The 24,224-nt window shown below is 42.2% G+C and overlaps 1 protein-coding gene across 12 annotated transcripts in view; it reads left to right on the top strand.

The window, feature by feature from the left end:
* The window catches only part of osbpl8 (oxysterol binding protein-like 8), an 83,106-nt gene that overhangs the window by 21,809 nt on the left and 37,073 nt on the right, over positions 1-24,224 (top strand). For 6 of the 12 annotated variants that reach the window (XM_034865403.1, XM_034865397.1, XM_034865398.1 and 3 more), the window contains 2 exons: positions 772-869; positions 23,690-23,726. In XM_034865403.1, the coding sequence (XP_034721294.1) occupies positions 825-869; positions 23,690-23,726 (82 nt within the window). In that variant the 5' untranslated portion in view covers positions 772-824. Of the gene's footprint in view, positions 1-771; positions 870-11,080; positions 11,237-23,689; positions 23,727-24,224 lie in introns of those variants that run through there. The other 6 variants (XM_034865408.1, XM_034865406.1, XM_034865405.1 and 3 more) reach the window with 5 other exon arrangements.

Here is a 24,224-nt window from a genome sequence, read left to right as displayed (position 1 = left end):
CAGTAGTTAGTCCACTAAAAACATATGGCCACCCTGTTCATGTAATAGTGTTACTAATGTTACTAATGTTAACACTGTTACAGTAGTTAGTCCTCTAAAAACATATGACCACCCTGTTCATGTAATAGTGTTACTAATGTTAACACTGTTACAGTAGTTATTCCCCTGAAAACATATGACCACCCTGTTCATGTAATAGTGTTACTAATGTTACTAATGTTAACACTGTTACAGTAGTTAGTCCTCTGAAAACATATGACCACCCTGTTCATGTAATAATGTTACTAATGTTACCACTGTTACAGTAGTTATTCCCCTGAAAACATATGACCACCCTGTTCATGTAATAATGTTACTAATGTTACCACTGTTACAGTAGTTAGTCCTCTGAAAACATATGACCACCCTGTTCATGTAATAGTGTTACTAATGTTACTAATGTTAACACTGTTACAGTAGTTGGTCTTCTGAAAACATATGACCACCTTGTTCATGTAATAGTGTTACTAATGTTACTAATGTTAACACTGTTACAGTAGTTAGTCCTCTGAAAACATATGACCACCTTGTTCATGTAATAGTGTTACTAATGTTACTAATGTTAACACTGTTATAGTAGTTGGTCTTCTGAAAACATATGACCACCTTGTTCATGTAATAGTGTTACTAATGTGCTTAGAACCTACACATACAAAGTATAAGAACTTACACCTGCATGTATGTTGCAATACTGTCCTGTTTTGGTAACACACTGCTCCCCCCTCTGAACAGATATGCAGTCGTCAGAGCAGCGCTAACAGGCCAAACTCTGGTTTAACACAACCATGGAGTCCTCCTCGGAGTTCCAGCAGGAGCCTGAGAAAACTTTGGTGAGTCAACACACTTGCATATCTAGGTATTCAAAGGCAACATAGTAGATATTCAACAACCTGCTCTTCCATAATGGGAATTGAGAAAGAATTAGTGACAAAGCCACAAAGATGTGATGGCGCTTTTAAAGTTTCTGACTGATGAAGTACTCTTAAATCCACCCACCCTGTCTCATTGCAACTCTTTAGTCGCTGATAATTGTTTCCGATAATTAGTGGTCTTCACTCAACCTCCTAATATAGTCCTAAGTAGGAGAGGGTTCTTGTTTCCTGCCAGCATCAGCGATGGGATGTTTTAATGATTAGCTTAGGTTGCTAATATTGCTAACCTTTAACACTGGCTGTGCTAGACTACTCTTTGCTGCCACTAATTAAGCTTGTGTGTGTGTGTGTGTGTGTGTGCGTGCATGTGCGTGTGCGTGCAATTATTCACAGTTGTATTGAAATCACCATATGAACTGGTGCAATATCCAAATCGCAGGGGGGCACAATATGTATTGTAGGTAAAATATGTGTCAAACCATTGTGATTGAAGTAATGTGATACTGCAGAGACGTTCTGGTCTACAAATCCTATCCTACAGACTAAAGGAAACATCTTTGTTTGGTACAGATCCAAGCAAAAATCACACTATACTCATTTATTTCAATCTTGATAATTGTTAATGAAAATGAAAATAATGGTACAAAAATGATCATTCCCTCCAATGTCGTGAATCATATCGCAGTCACAAGATCAGTCTAAATAATGGCAATTAGATATTTGGCCAATAAATAGACCAGGCAGCTACAGCCACTTTGGCTGCAGATGGTTAAGGTCATGCAGAGGTGTGTTTTTTTCGACACCCTCTTTCATAGGAACAGAAATGGTGATGAAACTGAAACTGATAAGGACATATTCAGCCACAGTTCTTGCTCTTTGTTCTGCATTATAATGTAAAGTTTTTTGCAACTTCCTGATTGGTGTTGCAGGTTGACAGTGCTGCTCTGATGTGCTGCTGTTCTAGATTCGAGAAGAGATGTGATATACTGGGTAGAAGGCATTTCTTATGAAACATGCTAGTGCTAAGCACATTGATAAGAGTTTTAAATGGGATTCAAGGTGCTGCTGTTTCTTGATTTGTTGTGGAGAAACCTTTTCCAGATCTGTTGATTATTAGATCAAGTAGTTCTTTTCTTTAATAATAATTCTTCTCATGATCCTGCCGTGATAGGAAAGTCAGAAAGGAATGAATAACTAGATACCGACATAGCCTAATATCCTACTTGTTGTCTTATACATAAAGGTTTGCATATTCTAATGCGAGTGAGCAGGGATGGGAACCAGTGGCACCTTCACTCGGCACGTACCCATTCAAACACCCACACATAAAATGCCACTTCCCTCTTCTCAGCTCTCAGGATTGGGATTCTGACCTTTCATTTCACCTTAATCATAATCCTCAGTAGCCATTTTTGCAGCAAGCAGGAGGCCAATTCTAATTGCAGATAACTGGGGCGATAACAGTGCTGGCCATCTCTACCACGGGCCTCTACGGACAATGACACACAATGGGACTGTATGGGAGCAGAGCTTAAAGCCCCTTTCTACTTCTTTAAGTTATGATTAGAGTGGGAGACAATTTGAATAACACTCAATATCTGTTAGTAGTGCAAGCTCGTTTCTTACCCCGCCTTCTCCGAAGCCTCTTTTGGTTGCTGCAAAATTCAACTGCCAATGCATAAATTGGTTTGAAAGCCATGTTGTTGCATTTACTGTTTCTTTTTCAATGCTTCCCTTTTGATTGGATTGAATTTGATAAATGGATACCTCTCTACAATTTAGCAATAAACCTTTGTGGAGGCTCCAGGGCATTGTGTTACCACTTGATCACACATTGTAAGGGGACTGCAGTGCCAGGATGGTGTGACACTTTATGGCACGTATTGTGTAGCTGGCCTGTTGGTAGAGAGGAGGACTCCCAACATGACATGATAGGCTCTGGAAAGCACGGCTGGTGTCTGGTGCGTCTACTCTCGCTCTGGTATCTTCACAGTCCGGGGACGCTTCAGGGAGGTTTAAGACTGCCAGCCCTCCCTCCTATTTCTAACATCCACTCCATCCACCATTCAGTCTGCTGTCATTTGCATTGTACACACCGACATAAAGGAGTGGTGGCCTGCTGTTCAGAATAGACTGCCATTATGCACTCAAACAATAGATTTGAAGTAGCATAGAGGTAAGAGAACAAGATCTGTGACTAGGGGATCACTGACTGAGAGGATTTGAGCAGATGAAATGAAAAAACTTTTTTATCCTCGGTGGGTGTTGAATTGTCCTTTGTCCCCCATATTTGTTCCAGAGGTACTTTACAGTTTTCAACAGTACAAGACTAGTTGTACAGAGAAGCTCCCAGGTGTAAATGCATTGTTGGAATAAGAGATGGGCTTAATTTTTAGTCGAGATAGTGTTTTTACAAATGTAGTCATTGCAGTCTCTCAGGGGCAACATAGCTAGCATTCCCATGTGATGCAACTATTGTACAACACGTGTTTCCATCAACCAGTTTGCATCGAACATAATTAGGCTCATTATACGTCCAGAAGGCTCATGATTGAGTCTTTGTATCCCAGAACTCTTCTTTCAATAGAGTTCTCTGTAATAGTACAGTACATCTATAGAAGCCTGACAATGTCACTACAATGTGGTACAGAAGTTGAATTTTAACCCTTTATAAATTAGAAAAAAGAAGAGAATTGCAAGTGTGCATCTTTTCTTGTTTTACTGCACATAAAGACCTACATTGACAGTCTGGAGGCCAAAATTACTTTCATAATAAAAATTGACAAATGGTGGATGGACCTTTTAATGCGGGCCAAGAAGCCCACGCCTGCTCAATAAATGATCAAGATGAAAATCCTCACCAATATGAAGGATTACTAGGTCTGAGGTTACCTCGATTCATAAGAGTCAGGTGTATTCAAAGAGCACTTTTAGCCACACACTAGCGTCACTAAAATATCTCAACAGCTAGCCTATTGGATAGATTTGCTAGGATGAAATTTGTTGCACACATTTGTGGTGCCCGGACTAGGAATCCTAACAACTATGACAAAGCAGTATGATTTTGATAGAAAACGTGATATTTACCATTGATGTCCTAGATACAAAGACTAATGGTATCAGACATAATGAAAGCTATGCAGGAAAGCTGTGCCTGGTTTTCCCCAGGTATCAACAAATAAAGAGTGCCACACAAATGCAAGATGCAATGCCAATAGCTATCCACATGCAAGTTTTAATATCACTCTATTGATTCATCTTGATTCTAATATCAAAGTGGCAGAGACAGGGTATTTGTTCTTCAACATGCAGTACCACATAATGTGCCAGGAATAAGCTACAGGAGGATGCAGGAGTCCAGAGGTGAAGATTGGCTTCAGGCTGCTTCTGCACATCAGTGGTCGGACTCAGGGTGCTGTTGACAGAACCAAGCTGACAAGCATGGGCTGATGAGACAAATTCTCACCACTAAAGTAAATGGGTTAAAATAAACAGGAAAAATAGCTTAGCTTGGCTGCAGACACTGAAAAACTGCAAGTCTGAACATATACAGTAACTTTCAAAAGACTTGACAAAGTGAACTACAGATGATGTGGGGAAGTTTCAGATGTTTAGGATTTAACCAAGTGTGGTGGAAAAACCTGACTGTGTCTTGAGGGTGTCTTCTGCCAAGATCTGTTCAGTGACAGAAAAATCAATCCAAGTCCAGGTGGTGGGTGGGCTATTGATTTGTGGGTAAAGTATCAAGACAGATTTATTACCCCGAGAATATAAAAGGTCGGGGGATGCAGCATCAACTAGATTGGATAAATATTGGAAATGCTGTGTGTTCCATTAAAGTCTTGTACTGTACGACCCTGTAGGAACACATTTAGCTGTGTTTTCTGATGGTGTGCACACATTAACTGGCACACACACATGCCTCTCGGAGTATCTAGTTCCTTTGGCTTGAGGAGGGTAATAAATTGTGTGTCAGTTCACTGGCAGGAATTATGATGAAGTATGTTTTATGCTGGCTTCAATACTGAGAAGAGGGAAGTGTGGCACCCACGCTCTAAATCATATGTGGCTTCATGTTTTATAAGTGTCCTCTTTTACAAATGTGTCCGGTAGCCAATATGGACAGATCCAGTGTACAATCCTCTAAACATTCATAAATATATCCTGTGTTTAGTACAAAGTATGCCCAATCATATAAGATAAGATAAGATAATTTGTTTATTAGTCCCCAGTGGGGAAATTACTGCACTACACTCTGTGTACACACTTTAGTTGGTACTCACACAGGCCTGAAATACACACACATGCTCAGGACCTATACATGCACTATACATGGAGAGATGTCAGAGTGGGGGGGCTGCCAGCTGAACCAGCGCCCTGAGCGGTCGGGGGTGTACGGTGCCTTGCTCAAGGGCACCTGGCAGTGCCCAGGAGGTGAACTGGCATCTCTCCAGCCACCAATCCACGCTCCAAACTTTTTGGGTCCATACGGGGATTTGAACCAGTGACCCTCCGGTTCCCAACCCAACTCCCTATGGACTGAGCTACTGCCACCCCCAAATACTATACTATAGGAGCTGTAGAATCATGTGCTTTGTGTGATGTTTTCCTCCCTATGGATGGAGGAAAAGTGCAGCAAGTATGCTACAGTCTGAAACTAGCTACCTAGGGTGCTATCAATCTGAATAGCATGACGCTATCAAGCTCAGTGAACCAAACTTGCACAATAGGATACTTATGGTAAAAGCAATGCCTCTTAGATCAGAGTCCCCAATGGTGTTTACTCAAATATTAACGTTACTAATTAGTTTATGAGGTGTGTCTAATTGCTGGTGAGTGTGTTAGTACCAGCTCTCTGCATGCTTTATTGGATGGTGATGTTGTTTTGTTTGTGGTGTTTCCCATCTTTGCTGGCACATGTTTTTTGGCTTGCTAACAGAATTTAAGTACGTTTATTCATTTATATAGCGCTTTACAGGCAAACAAGTTTGCATAATAATGCCTTACCAAGATAAACCATGAGTAATCAAGCATAAATCACACATGTAGTGGAAGTACAACCCTTGAAATTCAATTCAATTTTATTTATATTGGGCCAAATCACAACCAAAGTTATCTCACAGCACTTTCCATAAAGAGCAGGTGTAGACCATACTGTCTGCTGTTATTTATAGAAACCCAACATTCCCCAACAATGGCTCAGGGTGGGGGGGGTCATCTGCCTCAACCGGTTGGGGGTGAGAGAAAGAGAGAGAGAAAGAGAGAGACAGAGACAAAGACAGAAGGAGAAGAGACAGAGAGAGAGAGAGAGAGAGAGACATGGAGAATTGTAGCAGAGGGTGTGGAGCAGGAACATGGAGGCAGCAGGTGACTCCAACCACAGATCCAGAGCTAGAAACACCTGCAGGAAGACATAGGAGGAGAGAGGAGAGGGCAAGACTCTGGGGGCAAGAGAGCACAAGACTCTGGGAAAGGTAAGAAGTCGAGTTAGTAACATGCATTAATGGGATGAGGTTGCAGACAGATGGAAAGAAGGAGGAGGAGAGAGGTGCTCAGTGCATCATGGGAAGTCCCCCAGCAGTCTAGTCCTATAGCAGCACAACTAGGGCTGGTTCAGGACTCTCCTGAGCCAGCCCTAACTATAAGCTTTATCAAAGCTGTCTTAAGATGTGTCTTAAAAAACCAAAAGACTCATCCTGTGTATTGGCTTCTGGCATGCTATTCCAGAGCCGAGGAGCCACTACAGAAAAGGCCCTATGGCCCTGGTATGGTGCAGAAGTCTTGTTATGTTGATGGTTTGATTTTGGGAATTGAGAGGTAGGTAGATTGTAGAGCGTAAAACAGATGTTATGGGTTTGGATTATTCTTCCCAATGGGAGCATGTAAAGATAGAAGAGAAGTGGACCTAAAAGTGAGCCTTGTGGTACCCCTTATGCAATATTTGCGGGTTAGGAGGATGAGCTCCCAGGGTTTGAAATGTTTGATTTAAACCAATCCAGGGCGGACCCAGAAATGCCGACCTATCGTGCCAGGCTATCCAGCAGGATCACGTAGTCAACAGTGTCATAAGCTGCACTAAGGTCTAGAAGAATTAATGCAGAACATTTACCGCAGTCTGCAGCAAAGAGGATCTGTTTAATGTCAGATATAAAGTATTCTAGCCTTGTTTCATCTAATCCAATCCCTGGACAAACAGGACTAGCCCCACCACTGACATCTTGTTCCAACAATAACTCTCCACATACCCGGTGTGGCTATGTGACTCTCTAGTTTTGTGTAGGCGTTTTAGAGTAGGGGAAGTTTTGAGCCACTAAATAAGTGCCCTTTCAAAAAGATAATATAACACCAACTTACTGTTAGGGCTTTTGTGCTGCTGCCACAGTCACTACCATAAATTAGTGCATTGTTACAACTTCCTCTTTGAGAAGACATTGTCAAAGTCACAGACTGAATCCCACTCGGCAGGAGTTTCCTGCCAGCAGCTGAGCTCTTTAGTCTAATTAAAATGGCCAGTGTTCCATTGCAAATTAGTTTTACATTTCTAAATGTGATGGATGCAGTTCGTTTGTTTAAGTCTACTAACTTCAGTTTCCTTGAAGGGAAGTTGGGGTACTTCATTTGCCACGGCAGTGCAGTTCAAGGAACAGGCCTTTTTTGTCAAGATGCAAATAGTTTTTCAGATTAAACTCCATAATGTAAATCATTGTCATCTATCTCAGCTCCCATTTATTACAAGTGTTTCTTTGTGTGCCTGTTAAGAAACAAATTGCCATTTCCACTATCATGTGTACCACTACACTTCTGTGAAATGGGATTTCCAGAACTTGAAAGAGCAGCTAATGCATTTTCAAAATACTTGACCCTCGTGTTGTCTTCCCGTCAAAATTGAAAATCAACACTTTTGTTGACGCTCTTCTATTAATGTTTTTAACTTTTTCTTACGTTTTTGTCAATTTTTTCAACACCTTTTGTTGCTTTTTTTCAATGTTCGTCACTTTTTTTAATGTTTTCAACGCTACGTAACACTAATTTATTAACTTTAGTTTTACATTATTTTTGGAAGTAATAGTCAATAAACCTTATTTAGATCAGAATGAGCTTTATTTGCCAGGTATGAGGACACATCCGAGGAATTTGTCTTTGGAGCATCGTTACTCAAACTGTGCTTACACACAAAACAACCAAACAAAATATACACACTAAGATATACACAATACATACATACTCTAACAGAAACAATTTAGAGGCATGAGTGCAATGAAGAGTTCAAAAAAAATTATTTAAATGTGGAACATAGTGCAAGGATACTGGGATAAATAGTATTATGTTATTATATTACAATATGAACAGTATGAACATTATGGACAGTTCTGAAATAGGAAATGAGAATGATGTATAAATAGTAAATAATAAGTGAGAAATGAGGATGGGAATGATGAATACTTAATAAGTGGAATAATAATTGGAACCAGTAAACAGGTGCTGTAGAGACTGTGTTACTGGGTTATTGACCAGAATTGAACCTGACACTGACTGTTAGAAGTCAGAAGTTCATCAGAGAAATGGCTTGTGGGTAGAAACTGTTCCTCAGTCTGTTGGTTTTGGCGTGCAGGGCTCTGTAGCACCTACCAGAGGGGAGAAGCTGGAACCGGTTGGGCCCGGTGTGAGATGGGTCTGTAGTGATGGTTTCTGCCCGTTTCCTGACTTTGGAGGAGTATAAGTCATGGACGGAGGGCAAGTTGGCACTGATGGTCTTTTCTGGAGTCCTAACTGTCCGTTGTAGTCTGCGCCGGTCCTTTTTGGTGGCAGATCCAAACCAGACAGTGAGGGACGTGCAGAGGACAGACTGGATGATGGCTGAGTAGACGTGGACCAGCAGCTCCTTAGGCAGGTTGAGCTTCCTGAGCTGGCGCAGGAAGTACATCCTCTGCTGGGCCTTTTTGATGATGCTGTCTGTGTTGGACTCCGACTTCAGGTCCTGGAATATAGTGGATCCCAGAAACCTGAAGGATTCCACAGCAAATAAGTGAAGTCCACGATCATCTCCACAGTTTCAAGCGTGTTGAGCTCAAGGTTGTTCTGACTGCACCAGAGAGCCAGCTGATCCACCTCCTGTCTGTAGGCCAACTTATCACCGTCCCGGATGAGGCCGATGACCGTTGTGTCGTCAGCGAACTTCAGGAGTTTAACAGATGGGTCTCCTGAGGTGCAGTCATTGGTGTAGTAGGAGAAAAGCAGTGGGGAGAGCACACACCCTTGGGGGGCGCCAGTGCTGATAGTCCGTGTGCTGGATGCTGACTCCTGTCAGTCAGGAAGTTTGTGATCCACTGACAGGTGGAGGCTGGGAGAGTTTGGTGCTGAGGATATCCGGGATGATGGTGTTGAACGCCGAGCTAAAGTCCACGAACAGGATCCTTGCATAAGCCCCTGGAGGGTCGAGGTGTTGCAAGGTGTAATGCAGTCCCAAGTCAACTGCATCATCCACAGAACAGTTAGCCCTGTAGGCAAACTGCAGCGGTCCAGCAAGGGGACTGTGATGTTCTTCAGGTGGGCCAACACGAGTCTTTCCAAGGATTTAATGACTACAGATGTCAGTGCGACAGGCCTGTAGTCATTTAGTCCAAAGATGGAGGGTTTTTTGAGGACTGGGATGATTGTGGAGTGTTTGATGCAGGAGGGGAACTTCAGATAGCTCCAGAGATCTGTTGAAGATCTGAGTGAAGATGGGGGGCCAGCTGGTCTGCACAGATTTTCAGGCAGGAAGGTGACACACCGTCTGGGCCAGGAGCCTTTCTGGTCTTCTGCCTTTGGAAGAGCTGGCGCACATCCACTTCACAGATCGTGAGTGCAGGTGAGGGGTCAGAGGGGGGGAGGTGACATCGTAAAGGTGGGGGAAGGTGACTGACTGTGGTCTTTTCAAACCTACAGCAGCTGTTCAGCTCGTCAGCCAGTCGTTGAGGACCAGCAGTGGTGGTTTTATAGGAAATTTTACCTAATGTTTGAGTTAGAAAAGCAGAAAGTAAGAATTATTTAGACCAAAATTAAAGGAACGGATGTTGATGGATAATCACAGACTGGAATATGTCAACTTTTACTCAATATTATTCTTATTAACTTCTGGTGACAAATTCAGTGAGAACTGCAGCAGGCTGCTCTCAATTCTGAGTGTAGATATGTTGAACTACTTGTACACTTCTTTACCATCACCCACCCTTTTCATCGCAATTGCAGACAAAAATGTTCTGTTGTGAAAAGTAAACAAAGCAGAGCTCAGTTTCACCTTGCCTGAGTAGACTAAATAATAATGTAAACTAAATGTGTGTGTTGATGACCAAACATTTGGCTGAATCTGGGTTTGCAGATGATTTTCTGTAATAGAAGAAACAACTCAAATCAAATTGAATCCAGTGTGAAACGACCTTTGGTTAATGCATGTATAAGACACATATGTGCAGTTACATATGGCGTTGTATCTTTCAATGCCCCCGGCTCTAGGGTGTGTGGCCAACATTTAAGTCGGTCAGTGGAAACCGCAGCACAGGAGAGTGCATTAAAGCTTGCAATATTGGGCCCTTAACCAGGTCACAGGGTGGCTGCGTCTTGCGTGCGTCGTCCTCCGGGGTGATTTTCCATGATGGTCTGGGAGATTAGGTCGCCCACTTTGGTTTATTGGGGCAGAAGGGCCTTGGCCAACATGTGCAGTTACAGTAGCTCTGCTCAAGAGTGTACCCAACAGCTTCAATACACCACATGTGATTGTGGCTTTATGTTCAGCCATTTGTAAACAGCGACTGCCCACTTCCTTGTTTGTGGTTCTGTGGTGTTTTGCTGGTTTGTGTGTCAGATGTTTGTCAGAAGAAACTTGTTCAGATGAGTTGCACTGTAGTCAAAATGCCTGATGGACGGTGTGAGAGAGAGAAAGAGAGAGAAGTAGATGAAGCAAATGAAAGAATAAGATGGATGGATGGGGAGATAGCCAGAGGGAAAGTTATGCTTGCTTTGAGGCTAGACAAAAGCTGAGAAAGAATGAAGAAATCATAATGATTGATTAGAACAGTTACTAGTAGAAGAAGAAAAAAAAGAGGAAAGAGCACTAATCAGAGAGAGAGAGAAAGAGAGAGAGACGGGCTTGAATTCTCTCGCATGCTGGTTCTCTCTGTCTTGTCTCCTCCCTGTGTGTGTGTGTGTGTGTGTGTGTGTGTGAGAGAGACGGAGCTGAGCTCAGTGCCTTGTCGTCCCAGGTTTAGTCTGACCAAGAAGCTGTAGCAGTGGCAAGTTCACCACCCTCGGCTGACTGACACACGGTACGCATTTCCTCTCTTTCTGTAAGTGAACTTTAACGCTGTCATAACGGGAAACAGGAGTGGGCGGAGTAGAGTGCATTTCAGACAGTGTGAGTGTAGGACTTTGAAGAATTTTGTTCTGCAATAGGATTTAAACATGTTGGAAAGACTGATAATTTGTTATATGGTGTTGCCATAATAGGGAGCTTTTAAAGCTTCAGGCTTGTCTTTGGGATACGGTTTCCCACTTGTACACAGAGGCTACTGTGTTGTTTCCACTCCAGCTTGTTGTTTGCCCAGTATGTTGTCACTGAGTGAAGGCCAACAATCACTGACTGACACACGTTGCTCAAGAGCGTCATGTATACCTAACGGAGATCATGTTGCTTCTATTAGCACGGTGGAGATAGTTGCTTGGCAAACTCTTAGTTGCTTAGAGTCCTTTTTCAGAGTGATCCTTGAATATGTGTGGACAGGTTGGACTGCTGCAGGCTGACAGCCAAGCCATGGCTCTAATCAGGGCTAATGGCAGAGAGGGGAGGTCCGTCTCTGGTTGCTTGCAACAGAGGAAGGAGCAAAATCGAGTACATTATAGAAACACGATAGCTGCTCCATGCAACGCTCTCAAATCCAATTTAAAACCCAGTGAAGCTTTTAACTATAGCACTTGTTTTTATGTCTGCCTATCAGAGAAAATAATGCTAAATTGCTGAACAAGATTCCTAATTGCTACCTAAGTGTCTGACCAGGTGTGATGCTCATTGGATTAAAGGCAAATTACCCAATTATCTATTGCTCACATTTACATAACGGGTTTCAAGGAATCCTTTTTATTTTTTTGCCCATAAAGAGACTCAGCGGGAACGCTGGCTGCAGCACGGGGTAGAGGCACCCAGCCGGAGCTAGTGTACTCAGATTGATAAGTCTGTGTTCATTCACCCTGAGCAGCTGCTCGTGTCCCGAGTCCAGGCTCCATGCTGCTTCCTACTACAGGGCAGGGAATCAGTTTTAAACAAGAGATCAAAGGACATTACATAGTTATCTTTAGTGACCACCAAAACATGGATGTGGAACCAAAAAGTAAGCCTGCTAAACTGATTGCCATTTAGTTTTTTAACTTTTTATTCAGACTGATTGTATTCAGGTTGGCTGTTTTCAGTAGATTATTATTATTATTAAGTAGATTATTCAAAAGCAGCAAAACAATAATGTCAAAACTTTAAAAGTAAATGTTAGTAAGTACATAGGTACTGGCAGTGGGTACTTAGGTATGTGGGTATATTATTGGATTATTATTAGTGAAACAGTATTCCCTATGTTAAGGGGAAGCCGTGCCTTTTGCCATTTCTCTGTTGTCGTTTTTCTGGCGTAGATTATGTCTGCAACCTTAATCCGGTCAGCAAAACTCTGATTAGGACTGGCCAATAATTCAATATGTTAAATTAAATTATAGTCTTCCGATGGAATCATATCGGGATGTAATCAGATATTGAGATATCATAATATGCAATTAGGTTGTCTAAATTGGTATTCACAAGCACATACTAACTAAATGTTTTCAGAAAATATTTTGAGAGGATATGATTTGAAGAATTGCAGATTCATTTGAACATCACACTATCTTTGTGCATGCACATAATCAGTTGTTTAAGTTGTAAGAAAAGAATTTCTTTTTCTCTGTAATTACATGTTATACATTTTTTACTACATGATTGATTTACTGCATTTAATTTATCTAAAATCTCATTATAAAAAATATCTTGTGAAAGCACCAGTTGTCAACCCTACAATATCGTTGCAATATCGTCATCGATGCATTTGGTCAAGAATATTGTGACATCCGATTTCTTCACGCTGCCCAGCCCTAACTCTGGTCGGCCTGGAAGCTTTTCCAACCCTGGAAGCATGTTGTGTAGATTCATGGATTCTGAGGTCTGGAGTGGATTGGAAAGACTTTGAATATAAGCTCTTTTTAGTGCTAATTTTGAAAGCCTATCTCCATTGCAGCATTAGCAGACCGCTGCTCCCATGCTTCATTGTACATGCTCCAATTGGATCCTTTCTGCTTTGGTTTATGATGAAATGCAAGGCAAAGCTTTTAGTTATTCAGCACGAGCTCCTACGAGGAAGCAGCACTGACTTCTGTCTCAAACCTTGATAAATATACACAACAGCAGTGTTTTTAAGACCTCCACTCCAAAAATGTAACTGTTGTCCAGTTGGAAACGTTTGTAGGACACAGATATCCAAATCCCTAACAAGAATGAAACCCAGCCGTGGTCAGCCTGTGGTTCCATTTCCTCATCTTTTGAGGTTTAAATGCAGTTGGCCAATGGCCCAGCTCCCAGCTTTGCCTTGCCGAGACTGGTAAAGCATTATTCTAATATAATGAAGAATGAGAGTAACCATACGATGCATTTGACTTCATCATTCTATAGTTAAAGTTGTCGTGCCCAACCTGATTCCTCCTTCACAACCATTGTAGATCTTCAGTATTGCCACCATGTTGCTTCCTCTTAAGGACATTTACCCTGTCACCTCCATCCTGACCCTGAGCCCCAACCCCCCCGCCCCCCTGCAGTGATGAAACCGAGACTCCACTCTATGTGAGGCACGTGGACCCACCTAGCTACCCCCCACTTGGTGCTGGAATGCTTCAGTGTAATGAAAGGCTGTCTGCAGCCTGTGTGAGGTTGAAATCCTCCTCCCCACCCCCATGCTCCTTCTTCATGAAAGATAAAGCATGGACAGATTTCCTTTTCTGTAAAAAACACTCATTTACACATTTACAACCACTTTTAGAGCCATTAGCTGGAAAGTGTTTCTTTGTATTCTTTTGAATACTAATAAGGTAATTTTATTAAGTGGCCATTTATGGCCCCTAGTGAGCAGATGATACGATGTAGTGAAATGGAGTATTGGTGTAGGCCTACCTTTTTACACCATGACTTCAGGTTTGAGACAGATTTCAATACCTAAACTCACGGTATCTGCATAGCAATACAAATCTGATACCAGTGCTCACTTTCTCTCACATTTACAATCTGAATAATGCTTCCTCACTGTATAGACTTCATTGAGGGATTACTCTTCTGCAGGTCAATAAGAAGCTATATTATATAGCCCGTAATGTCTTAGCTGGAATCATTTGTCAAAATGTAAACAAGCCATAGAATCTCAGTGTTACCTGCTGTATGCTTCTCTGGATTATTAACGCATGGCACATTACCGGACTCTATGTTACCTGTAATATTAGTCCCAGTTATTAAAGACAAAACCTGCAAGGTATTAAGCATAGAAAACTACAGTCCGATTGCTCTAGCGAGTATACTCTCTATCAAATTCTATTTGGTAGACAACAAGAATGTATAATAACCACTGACAGTCACTTTGGTTTTAAGAAGAGACATATCACAGATGTGTGTGTATATATGCACTGAAAGAACTTGATACCAAGTATAAAAGTCATGGTTCAACCTGATGCATCCAAAACTTTTGACTGTGTTAATCACGGTAAATTGTTTATAAAATTACAAGAGCGGGGGGGTCCCCCCCATACCTGATGCGTATCTTGCATTATTGGTACTCCCATCAAACTATGCAAGCTAGATGGGGGGGGACAACATCGGCTCCTTTCCCAGTGACCAGTGGGGTTAGACAAGTGGAATCCGGTCACCTGTTCTTTTTAATTTGTATAATTATTGTTCTATAATAATTTGACATTGGAAGTGTGTATAACTGGCTGTATGGTGGAGGATGGGCGTATTAATCATCTGATCTGAGATGATTTAATTGTTATGTCTCCATATAGTGCTGGCCTACAGCAACTGCTCAGACTATGGGCTACAGCATGACATCATATTCAGTGCTAAACAAGTGTTACTACTACTGCTCTTACTGAGGAGGACAGGAAGCTGTGCTTTCCCTCTTCTTTCTCGTCAGGGCAGGAGCTTAACGGAGTTACTAAAGTTAAATACTTGGGCCACATTATCGGGGAGGGTTTTTGGGATGATGACATACAGCGGCAGTGCTGTAAATGATGTGGGCAAGCAAATACTCTGGCACGCAAACTTCATATGTGTTCTGAAGATTTAAAATGGCTCTTTTCAGAGCATACTGTACTCCACTGTATGGGGCAGCTACAGCACAGCAAAGATAAATAAGATGAACAATCCTGTTGAAGTGTCCAAGATGGACCACTGCTAGTCATCTGGTTGTGACGCGTAATGTCCCCCCCTCCCATGCTGTGCTGAGGGATCATATGTACAGATTCATATGCTGATTGACCATGCTATAACCAATCCTGCATTTAGTGATACCAGATATTCTTCCAAACTCTGGAAACACTGGAACACTCATCTGTACCTGTTTTCATTTGGGGCATAGCTGTTTGTAGGTCTCCATGCATGCATATTTGTATGTATATCTGTTTTGTATGTTTCCTTTATGTTATTTCTGGGAGTCAGTTTGTCTCTATGTACTGTATTTCTGTTTGTGTGTGTGGTTTGTACCCCTCTTGTTATGTAAAGACTCAGGGCTCAGAATGTAGCGCATAGCTACACAGACATTTGAACATATTAAAGACTTGAAGGATGCTCATTCTGACGGTTGCACGATTGTAACTCCTACCTTCCTGTCTACTTTTAAAATGAGTGAGCAGTGAATAGTGTTTCCTGCCTTGGCTCCGCTCCCCCGTTGGACAGTATCTTGGCCAACAGAGCCGACTCTCTGGTCCCATATGATTACACATTTTTATTTATGGTTGAGTTGCAGTTCCACTCTAGCTGTAAATCAGCCACTGTATGGGCAGCTCCCAAGATCTGTACCTCATATAGTCCCCCCCCTCCCCCCTGCCTGCCTTGGCCATGGAGCCACCTTGTGCTGATGGATGTGTCGGTTGTTTGATGAATGAAGGATCTCTGACACCACTGCACGCTGGCCCAGACTCTGAGTGTGTTCTCACTCTCGGATTGAGAGTTGGTGAAATGCACTATCATGGCATTTTGACCCGGCACAAATGATTGTGCCTTGCACAGATGTGATGTGTAATTTCCCAAGTTTAACCAAGAAAGTGTGTTAAGTTGCTAAATGAATACACTGTTTTTGTATTCTATGACTTTGAGTAATCTACACCCCAGAAAGTCTTTTTGTTTTGAATTATAGAGCAAGATTGTAACACAACTTTAATACATGTGTGGTTGTGTAGAAGTCATCAGTCAATTTAATGTCATATCTTAGAATAAATCATGTTTTATTGTTTGTGGTAATAGGTTCTTACTAATCAGAAGCTTTGCTTTTCTATAAAACTGATGTGACCTTAGCTTTCAGATAACTGTCAGCTTGTTACCTGAACCCGGGTCATTTTAATTCTACCGTGTGCTGTAGTTTTCCCAGAACCTCTAACGAGGAGTATGAGTGCCTCCCTGAAACCAGCCTAGCTCCTATCTGTCTTGTTTTGATGTCAGGAGTTCACAGTCTGTGCTTATCTTCATGCAGGAAGTAGGGCTGACATTCTCTCATGATACTGACGATAACTCTACTTCTCAGAGAACACGTCCTTTCAGTAATATGATCGCCTCGTACACCATTAGCATCTGGGGCCAAAACTCTTGATTAGGACGTCTCTAGAGGACAGCTTGTATCAGTTTGCCTGATTAGGAGCAGGCACAGATAATGAAGCAAGATACCATCATGTGCCTCACTTTTCTTGGAAACCACAAACTTAGTGGTTTTCAGGTTAGTTGCACTGGGGTTTTGGAGAAAATACAAATTCAAAGTATTGGAATTAGATGGATTACAATTGCCAGGAAGTGTACACTTGTTTTATGAGGGAAATGTTCAAAAAGATTCAAGCTCTTGGAAATAGATTTCTTTTGTTACCACTAATATATAAACATTTCAACAGATGAATCCCATATATCAGCTTCAGAAATAACAAAGCACATGGCTTTGGATATACCACTGATTAATCCAGTGTTGTGAGTAACTCTATTCCAGTGTGTGGTAGGCGGGACACTTTCTTATCCAGCTAATTTGGCTGTTGGCACTCCCAGGGCCTATCCTCAGTAACAACCATGGGCTGTAATTAGAACCGGACAACGGATCCAGTTCGGCCAAGTGCTGCAAATGCTGAAGTGCCTTAAACCTGCATCCAACTGAACTCCAGCCAAATGATGTGTTCTTATTATTGTAATATCATTTTAGGTGACTTTCCCTTTAAATCCATCACAAGGCTACACAGTAAAACCATATGAAACTTTGGAACTGTCAGCTGACCTTTGGAGGAATGTTTTTATGACGGTGAAAGATGATTATTTGATATTTTAACCTTTGAGGTCCCTTTTTTTAAATAACAAAGCAGGACAGTAATAGTATTATTGTTGGATTTTACTTGGTATCAAATGGGAGAAATTATTGATCCTATATGGTTCCTTCTTCGTCCTTTTTGGCTGCTCCAAGCCCACGTACCGTAATGCCCCAAATAAACAAGCATCAAAATCCAAATTGGCGGCTCGGCTCACTTGGCCAGATGCCAGTTTTTGACTGTGTGTGAAAATGATCTGAATCATAGGCTATGGCGTTCACAGTCACCAGCTATATGGAATATTGTGTTAGACGTACATCAAAACACCAAATGAGGAAATATCTGTTGTTCCTCCCAGCAGTAGAGTTCGGAGACTTGGAGAAACTAGGACACTTAGCAAGCTATTCTGGGGGATTGTGGACCAGCACCTTACTAATACACTTTATTTTGTCATTTTCCATTGATGTGTTACCCATTCTCATTTGCAGCAAGCATACAGTACGCCAAGTATACAACCGAGTAAATGAACCAATAATTAATAATGTTTGTGACCATCACTGGCACCTGCAGTAGAAAGCCGATGTTCTCTTTGTGTCTCTTCCTATATCGTTACCTTTATCTTTTCTTTTACCTTGTTTTTTAAAGCTATCTATATCTAAATATACAGGGACAGTCCATTGAGTATTAGACCAGCGTTTAGGTTTGGCCTTCATCTCAACATGTTCTAATTCTTAGCTGAGTAAATGACTAAAGATGCCCTTCAGATCTAAAAAGAGGAAAAAGCTGTTATCTCTTCTTTCCTTGCTACTAAGAATAAACTAGGTCAGAATTGTGCTGCGAGTGATGTTTAAACATTATGTAATATGCCATGGCATTTCATCCTGCAAAAGCACTCTTTGTCTTTTCAGACGCAGAGAGAGCTCGCTGTGATTACGGCGGAGTGTTTGAGGCTAGGAATTACATTACTTAGTCTGTCTCTGGGTTGATTCCTATTCATTCTTACAGACTATACCAAACTGGTGGAGGTGGGATGCAGTAGAGAGAACGTATGTGCAAGGGAAATGAGAAGGTGGAGCACACAGCACGGTACAAAGAACACAGAAAGGAGCTCAGGGAGCTGTTGGGACTGACCATCTTAGTGCTTATCTTGTCAGCTACAGTTGTTCTCTAATTGGCCTAACGAGCAGTCCCTTGGTCGATGGGATTGAAATGGCTGTCAGTTAAGAGGATGAAAACACACATATTGTACAGGTTAAATAAACCAAATCTAAAACCTCCCAGGTGGCTCTCGGATTTACCTTCTCTCAAAATGAAAAGAAAACACAACTGGTTGTGCACCAATACCTCCCTCTCTTTAGCTTCATGTTCCTGCTTCAGACAGAACTTAGAATATTTCAGCTTTATTTGAGAGCTTCTCCCCCCCTGTCCTTGTGGATGTCAATGTCATTGTCGTGACAGCGCAGCAGGCTGGTGGCTTTGGTCTGAAAGCCGGAGAGAAGGCACACAGCAAAATGTGGCCTTGTTCTAAAACAGCAGCGTTTCAGTCTTCCCCCTGAAGCTGAACTGAATAACCACACTGCACCGGGATATTACCATGACACTGTTCTCTTGTCCTTGGCTTTAAACCTTTGGTAATTCAGGGACGGTTGGCATGCAGTACTTTATGTTGCTCAGAGTGGGTATTGCAGAGGTGATGAAGGAGGTGTTCTAATGTCTGCGTCTGCCTGATGGACAGAGTGCTGGACAGGGTGAGAGAGGGGGTTGGAGGTGAGGTGATTAATTCTTTTAACTATTAGCTTCTGTCCTTCATGGTAGAACAGCCTCTTTGGAAACTAGTCTAACTGCTGTCTGACAGAATAATGTGGTTGCATTGGGCAGCTCGTGAGATAGTCAGCTGTCCTCTTTCCCATGTCCTTAATCAGACACAGCCTTGAAAAAGCCTTTCATCATGACTGGAATGAGACTGATGAGAGTTATGTAACAGAAATGGGGAAGCAGAAAAATATTTTCTTCAACCTTCATGGTCTTACATAACAGTTTGGGATGCCTTAAAAGCGTATTTAACAGGTCGGATCAGGTCATCTGTTTGAATAAAAAATGAAAAAGACTTATTTCAACAGCATCTGGAGCTTAAAACTGCTTCTCCACATTCAATCAGCTGCCTGGGAGGTTAGATCTGCCCACTTTCCTTGTTGACATTTACAGACCCGACACGGGCAAGGCCTGTCTCAAATATCCTGCTTTCCCAAGGAACCTGACACCAGATGGATTGAGCTGGTGCTTGCCTTCAACCCATTAACCAAATCCTCCTGTATCAGTTCTGTGATTTAATATCAGGCCTGAAATGGTGGCCTCATATTAGGTGCTGCAGCTTGGGAGAGAGACCTAGGCCCGTCCATCTCTGACAAGGTAGGCAGTTACATTCTTAAGTAGGTGCTCGTCTTCTACATGTGCTGGTCACTTATGGATATCATTTGAAATAGTCCAGAGCCCAGGATTAAAGTAAGTAACCAGAAGTCAATGCTGGCTGCGGTAAATGGATGCTTGGGCCTCTGTGATCCACACTGGATGTACTGGCTTGGTCCCAGCTTCGATTCTTAATGGTTAGATGCATTTCAACACGTTGTCAGACTCTAAACTGTGCAAGTGATCCTGATTCCCAAGCAGCGTAATATCTTAATCATTTTCACATTTGTAACTCGTGAATATTCAGAATCAAATAACACGTATTTTCAAAACTTACAGTGTAGTCCTATGGCTTTGCTCACTTTTCTCCAAGCTCTGTCCTTCTGTGTTCTGTTTCTGTACACGACTGACGTTGAGTCTTAGAGCTCTACAAGACGGCAACAACAGGGTTGACCTCCATTTCTGGTCTGTTCTTCTGTTCCAATTGGCTGAAGGTGTATATAAACAAGAAGATTGATTTTTGTATTTGTAGTCCTGAACTACATAGCCTGTTACAAAAATCTAACCGTAGCCTTGCTACCATACGCAAATTTTAGCTAACGTTGGCTAGCATGTCAAACGGACCTAGTCAGTCTTTCAGCGGCTCTGGGGCAAGTAGCTCAGCACATAGGAGGATGGAAAGTCCCACGTCAACTAAGCAGGTAGCTACCAGATACAACTCTAAAAGAGCAAGGTGACCAGTGACACTACAGCAGACGACTTCCCCCCGCTAAATAAAAAAAGAACCAACGTTAAGATGCTCCAGGTTAGAGGAGGAGTCAATGGGACGCTGAAAGGAGGTTGGTTGCTGCGAGCAGAGGTTGCACTGCAAATGATTTATTATTTGATTTTAGTTATATTTCCTTCTCCCTGTTCTTTCTTTAACGTGAAATGCTGTTTGAATTTTGCAGCTAGGATCTCAGTCCTGCCCTGGCTGTTTGTGCCGGCTCCATCTCTACCCCTATCAGCGATCATGCAAAAAGCAAATCTTTTCATTTTCATGTGGAGGCTTCTGGGAAATGCATGGAGTTGCCTTCATTTATTTAGATATAAAGAAGTTTCATCATGTTATCCATTGATTTCAACAATGTAACTGTATTCTACATACCAACTATTAATGGAATGGATACAGCTACTGGTAGTATGTATGAATTATTATCTGCCTGTCATGCATTTAGATCTACTGTACCCCTCCACCCCGACAGTTGAGTCACCCACCACGCACATCTTGATCGATCAATGTATAGTGAAGAGTGCTAATCTAGGCCTGCCACATGCAGTGATCCAGCAGTGTCTGTCATTGTATGTATTGTATGTAATGTATAATGAAGAGTGCTAATCTAGGCCTGCCACATGCAGTGATCCAGCAGTGTCTGTCATTGTATGTATTGTATGTAATGTATAGTGAAGAGTGCTAATCTAGGCCTGCCACATGCAGTGATCCAGCAGTGTCTGTCATTACACTGGTCCCATAAAACTCCTCTCAGGCTGCTTTGTCATCATTTCTAGTTTTTAAAAGACACTTAAAGATTATTCATAGCCCTTCTGACAGTCTCCTCTTCACTCCTCCACACTCATCTGCATAATTGATCAGCACTAATCATCAGGTGAGGCTTTCATTAGAGCCTCCGAGCGGGCTTCACACCCGTCAGGCTGTCAGTCAAGGACATTGGCTGTAGTTGCCTGTTGCCATGGATTTGTTATCGTTTTCAAATCAAAATTGCAATTTGAAAGAATGCAATTAGCTAATTGGGAAGACAGGGATTTAATCAAATGTAAATTATTTACTTGAAAATATGGTATAACTTTGTATTATTATATTTACATATTTACTGCATATATAATTTTTTTCAACATAAATTCTGAAATAATGGTACATATCACAGATTGCTTACAGAAATGTCCTTTTTTCATTTAGTTTTTATGATTTTATTTAACATGATCATAGGTGAAATGAAATATTTGTCTAAAATAAAAGATATATTTGAACATTAAAACCCTTTTTTTCTCTTCAGAAACCGAATAGATTAAGTAGAAGACAGACATATCGTGTTGTGGGATTAGACTCACTGTGGTCATGGATGGGCAGCGTTAGCATACAGACTAGCCCAAGCAGAAGACTGTTCATTTGGATCCCTGGGCTATTTCGGACAAACTGTCCAGGAATCCAGGAAGCAACTCTTCATATTGTGTATCCTCTCCGATAGTGGCTTTAAGGTTCCTAGCCAATCAGAAGGTATCCTTTTGTTTTCCCCTTCCCGATTACCTGAGCAATGCCCAATCAGCGGCGTTGTCTTTCTCCTACTGATCTGTCTGTGGTTGTGTTTGGTCTGACTGGATTAGTACAGTCCGTGGTAGTTCCACGTATGACTGGAATGCCAGTTTTTCACTCTATCCACTGCAGCCGTACGGATTGCCAGAGCGTGCTAATTAGGATCTTGTTAAATGGACATGTCCTCCTGAGGATGGAGGGATTAGGACTACTCCACGACGTGTGTTTGTGAGTCTGAGAGATGATTGTGAATGGGGTCACTGCTTCGCTGCAGCCGATGTGTTGCTTGCAGGGCAGAGGATGGCCATGGTGGGCAACGGGTCAACATCCAGCCAATGAGAGCTCCTATTGCTGACATGTGGGTTGATCCCTTGACTTTTCCTTCTACACCACCAGCAGGTCAAAATGTGCTTTTCGGGAGGAATTTAATTTGATTGAATTCATTTTAATCTGTTTATTGATCCTCGATGGGGAAATTACAATGTACACAATGTCCTGAACTACACACATGCTCAGGATCTATACATGCACTAATGGAGAGATGTCCGAGTGAGTGGGCTGCCAGCTGAACCAGCGCTCTGAGTGGTTGGGGGGGTACGGTGCCTTGCTCAAGAGCACCTGGCAGTGCCCAGGAGGTGAAGTGGCATCTCTCCAGCCACCAATCCATACTCCGTACTTTTTGGTCCATACAGGGACTTGAACCAGTGACCCGCCTGTTTCCAACCTAACTCCCTACAGACTGAGCTACTGCCACCCCTAATAGCTCATGACACAGATCTGCTTGCTGTGGACTTTTAGCTTGTTTAATAATAATCCAATAATAATCATGAAAATAGGAATCAGGTGCAGCACTCAACGGAACACTGTCAGTTCAGGTTTAGGTTAACAGTCAGCTTCCATCTGATAAAGAGAGACATGGCTACCGGTTGTTGTTTTAGTTATGAATGAATGTAACACTAAATGTCACATCCAATGAAATATACGCATTTGCTCTGGCAAGCTGGTATATGTGTGTATGTGTGTGTGTGTGTGTGTGTGTTTAGTGTGGCAACGTCCGTTCATTCAATCTACTTTTTTACCCAGTCCCCCATCGTCATCTGTTGCCAGTTTTGTGTCAAGTGGTGTCCTCTGTTAACATTTTGGTTAAACTAATGTCTGTTTTTTCTTTTGTTCTTGTCTCTTGTCTCCTCCTCCTTTTTTTGTCCTCCTGTGTGGCTGCGGCTTCTCCCGCTGCTCCTGCTCCTGCTGCTGTTGCTGATGCTGCCCGCTATCGTCCATCCTGCTGCACTTAAACCTACCACTGCCAACATCTGGTCAACAACACATGATGGACGCCCTCTCCCCTCCCCCTTCTTTAATCTTTATCCAAAATCTCGGACACACTTTTTCAATCCATCTCACTCTCTGTTTCTGCGTTCCTCTCCTATCACTTTGTTTCCCCTTTTTCTGTCTCTTCTCCCTTTCCCCCTGCTAGCACCATGCAGAGCTGAGAGAGCACCATCCCACTTCCGGTAAGCCAGTCCCCTTTCAGAGGAAGGGCTAAGGGTAGTGCACACAGTCAGGGGAAGGGGCGGAGCTGCTATTTTTGGGGTAGATGGAACATAAGGGGTTGTGTGTGTGTGTGTGTGTGTGTGTGTGTGTGTGTGTGTGTGTGTGTGTGTGTGTGTGTGTGTGTGTGTGTGTGTGTGTGTGTGTGTGTGTGTGTGTGTGTGTGTGTGTGTGTGTGTGTGTGTGTGTGTTTGTGTTTGTGTGTGTGCAGTCTACTCTGACAAATGTTCTCTTAAATGTGTTTATTTGTCTTGGTATTGTGTACAGTTCTTTTGGTTGCTTCACACAATCTCTTTGACATTAATTAAGCTCGAGGCTTTCTTTGTACTAGCAGATTTTTTAAGTTGTAGAAGCTGTCTGTAGAGCCACTGCCTCCTTAAAGGTGCAATATGTAATACTGACAGCTAGTGTTTAAAATAGACACTGCAGTACAAATTCAAAATACTGGAGAGAGTCGTCCC

This window comes from Etheostoma cragini, unplaced genomic scaffold (assembly GCF_013103735.1).
Source record: "Etheostoma cragini isolate CJK2018 unplaced genomic scaffold, CSU_Ecrag_1.0 ScbMSFa_1523, whole genome shotgun sequence".
In the NCBI taxonomy this organism is placed as follows: domain Eukaryota; kingdom Metazoa; phylum Chordata; class Actinopteri; order Perciformes; family Percidae; genus Etheostoma; species Etheostoma cragini.
This window is presented reverse-complemented; position numbering and strand designations above follow the sequence as displayed.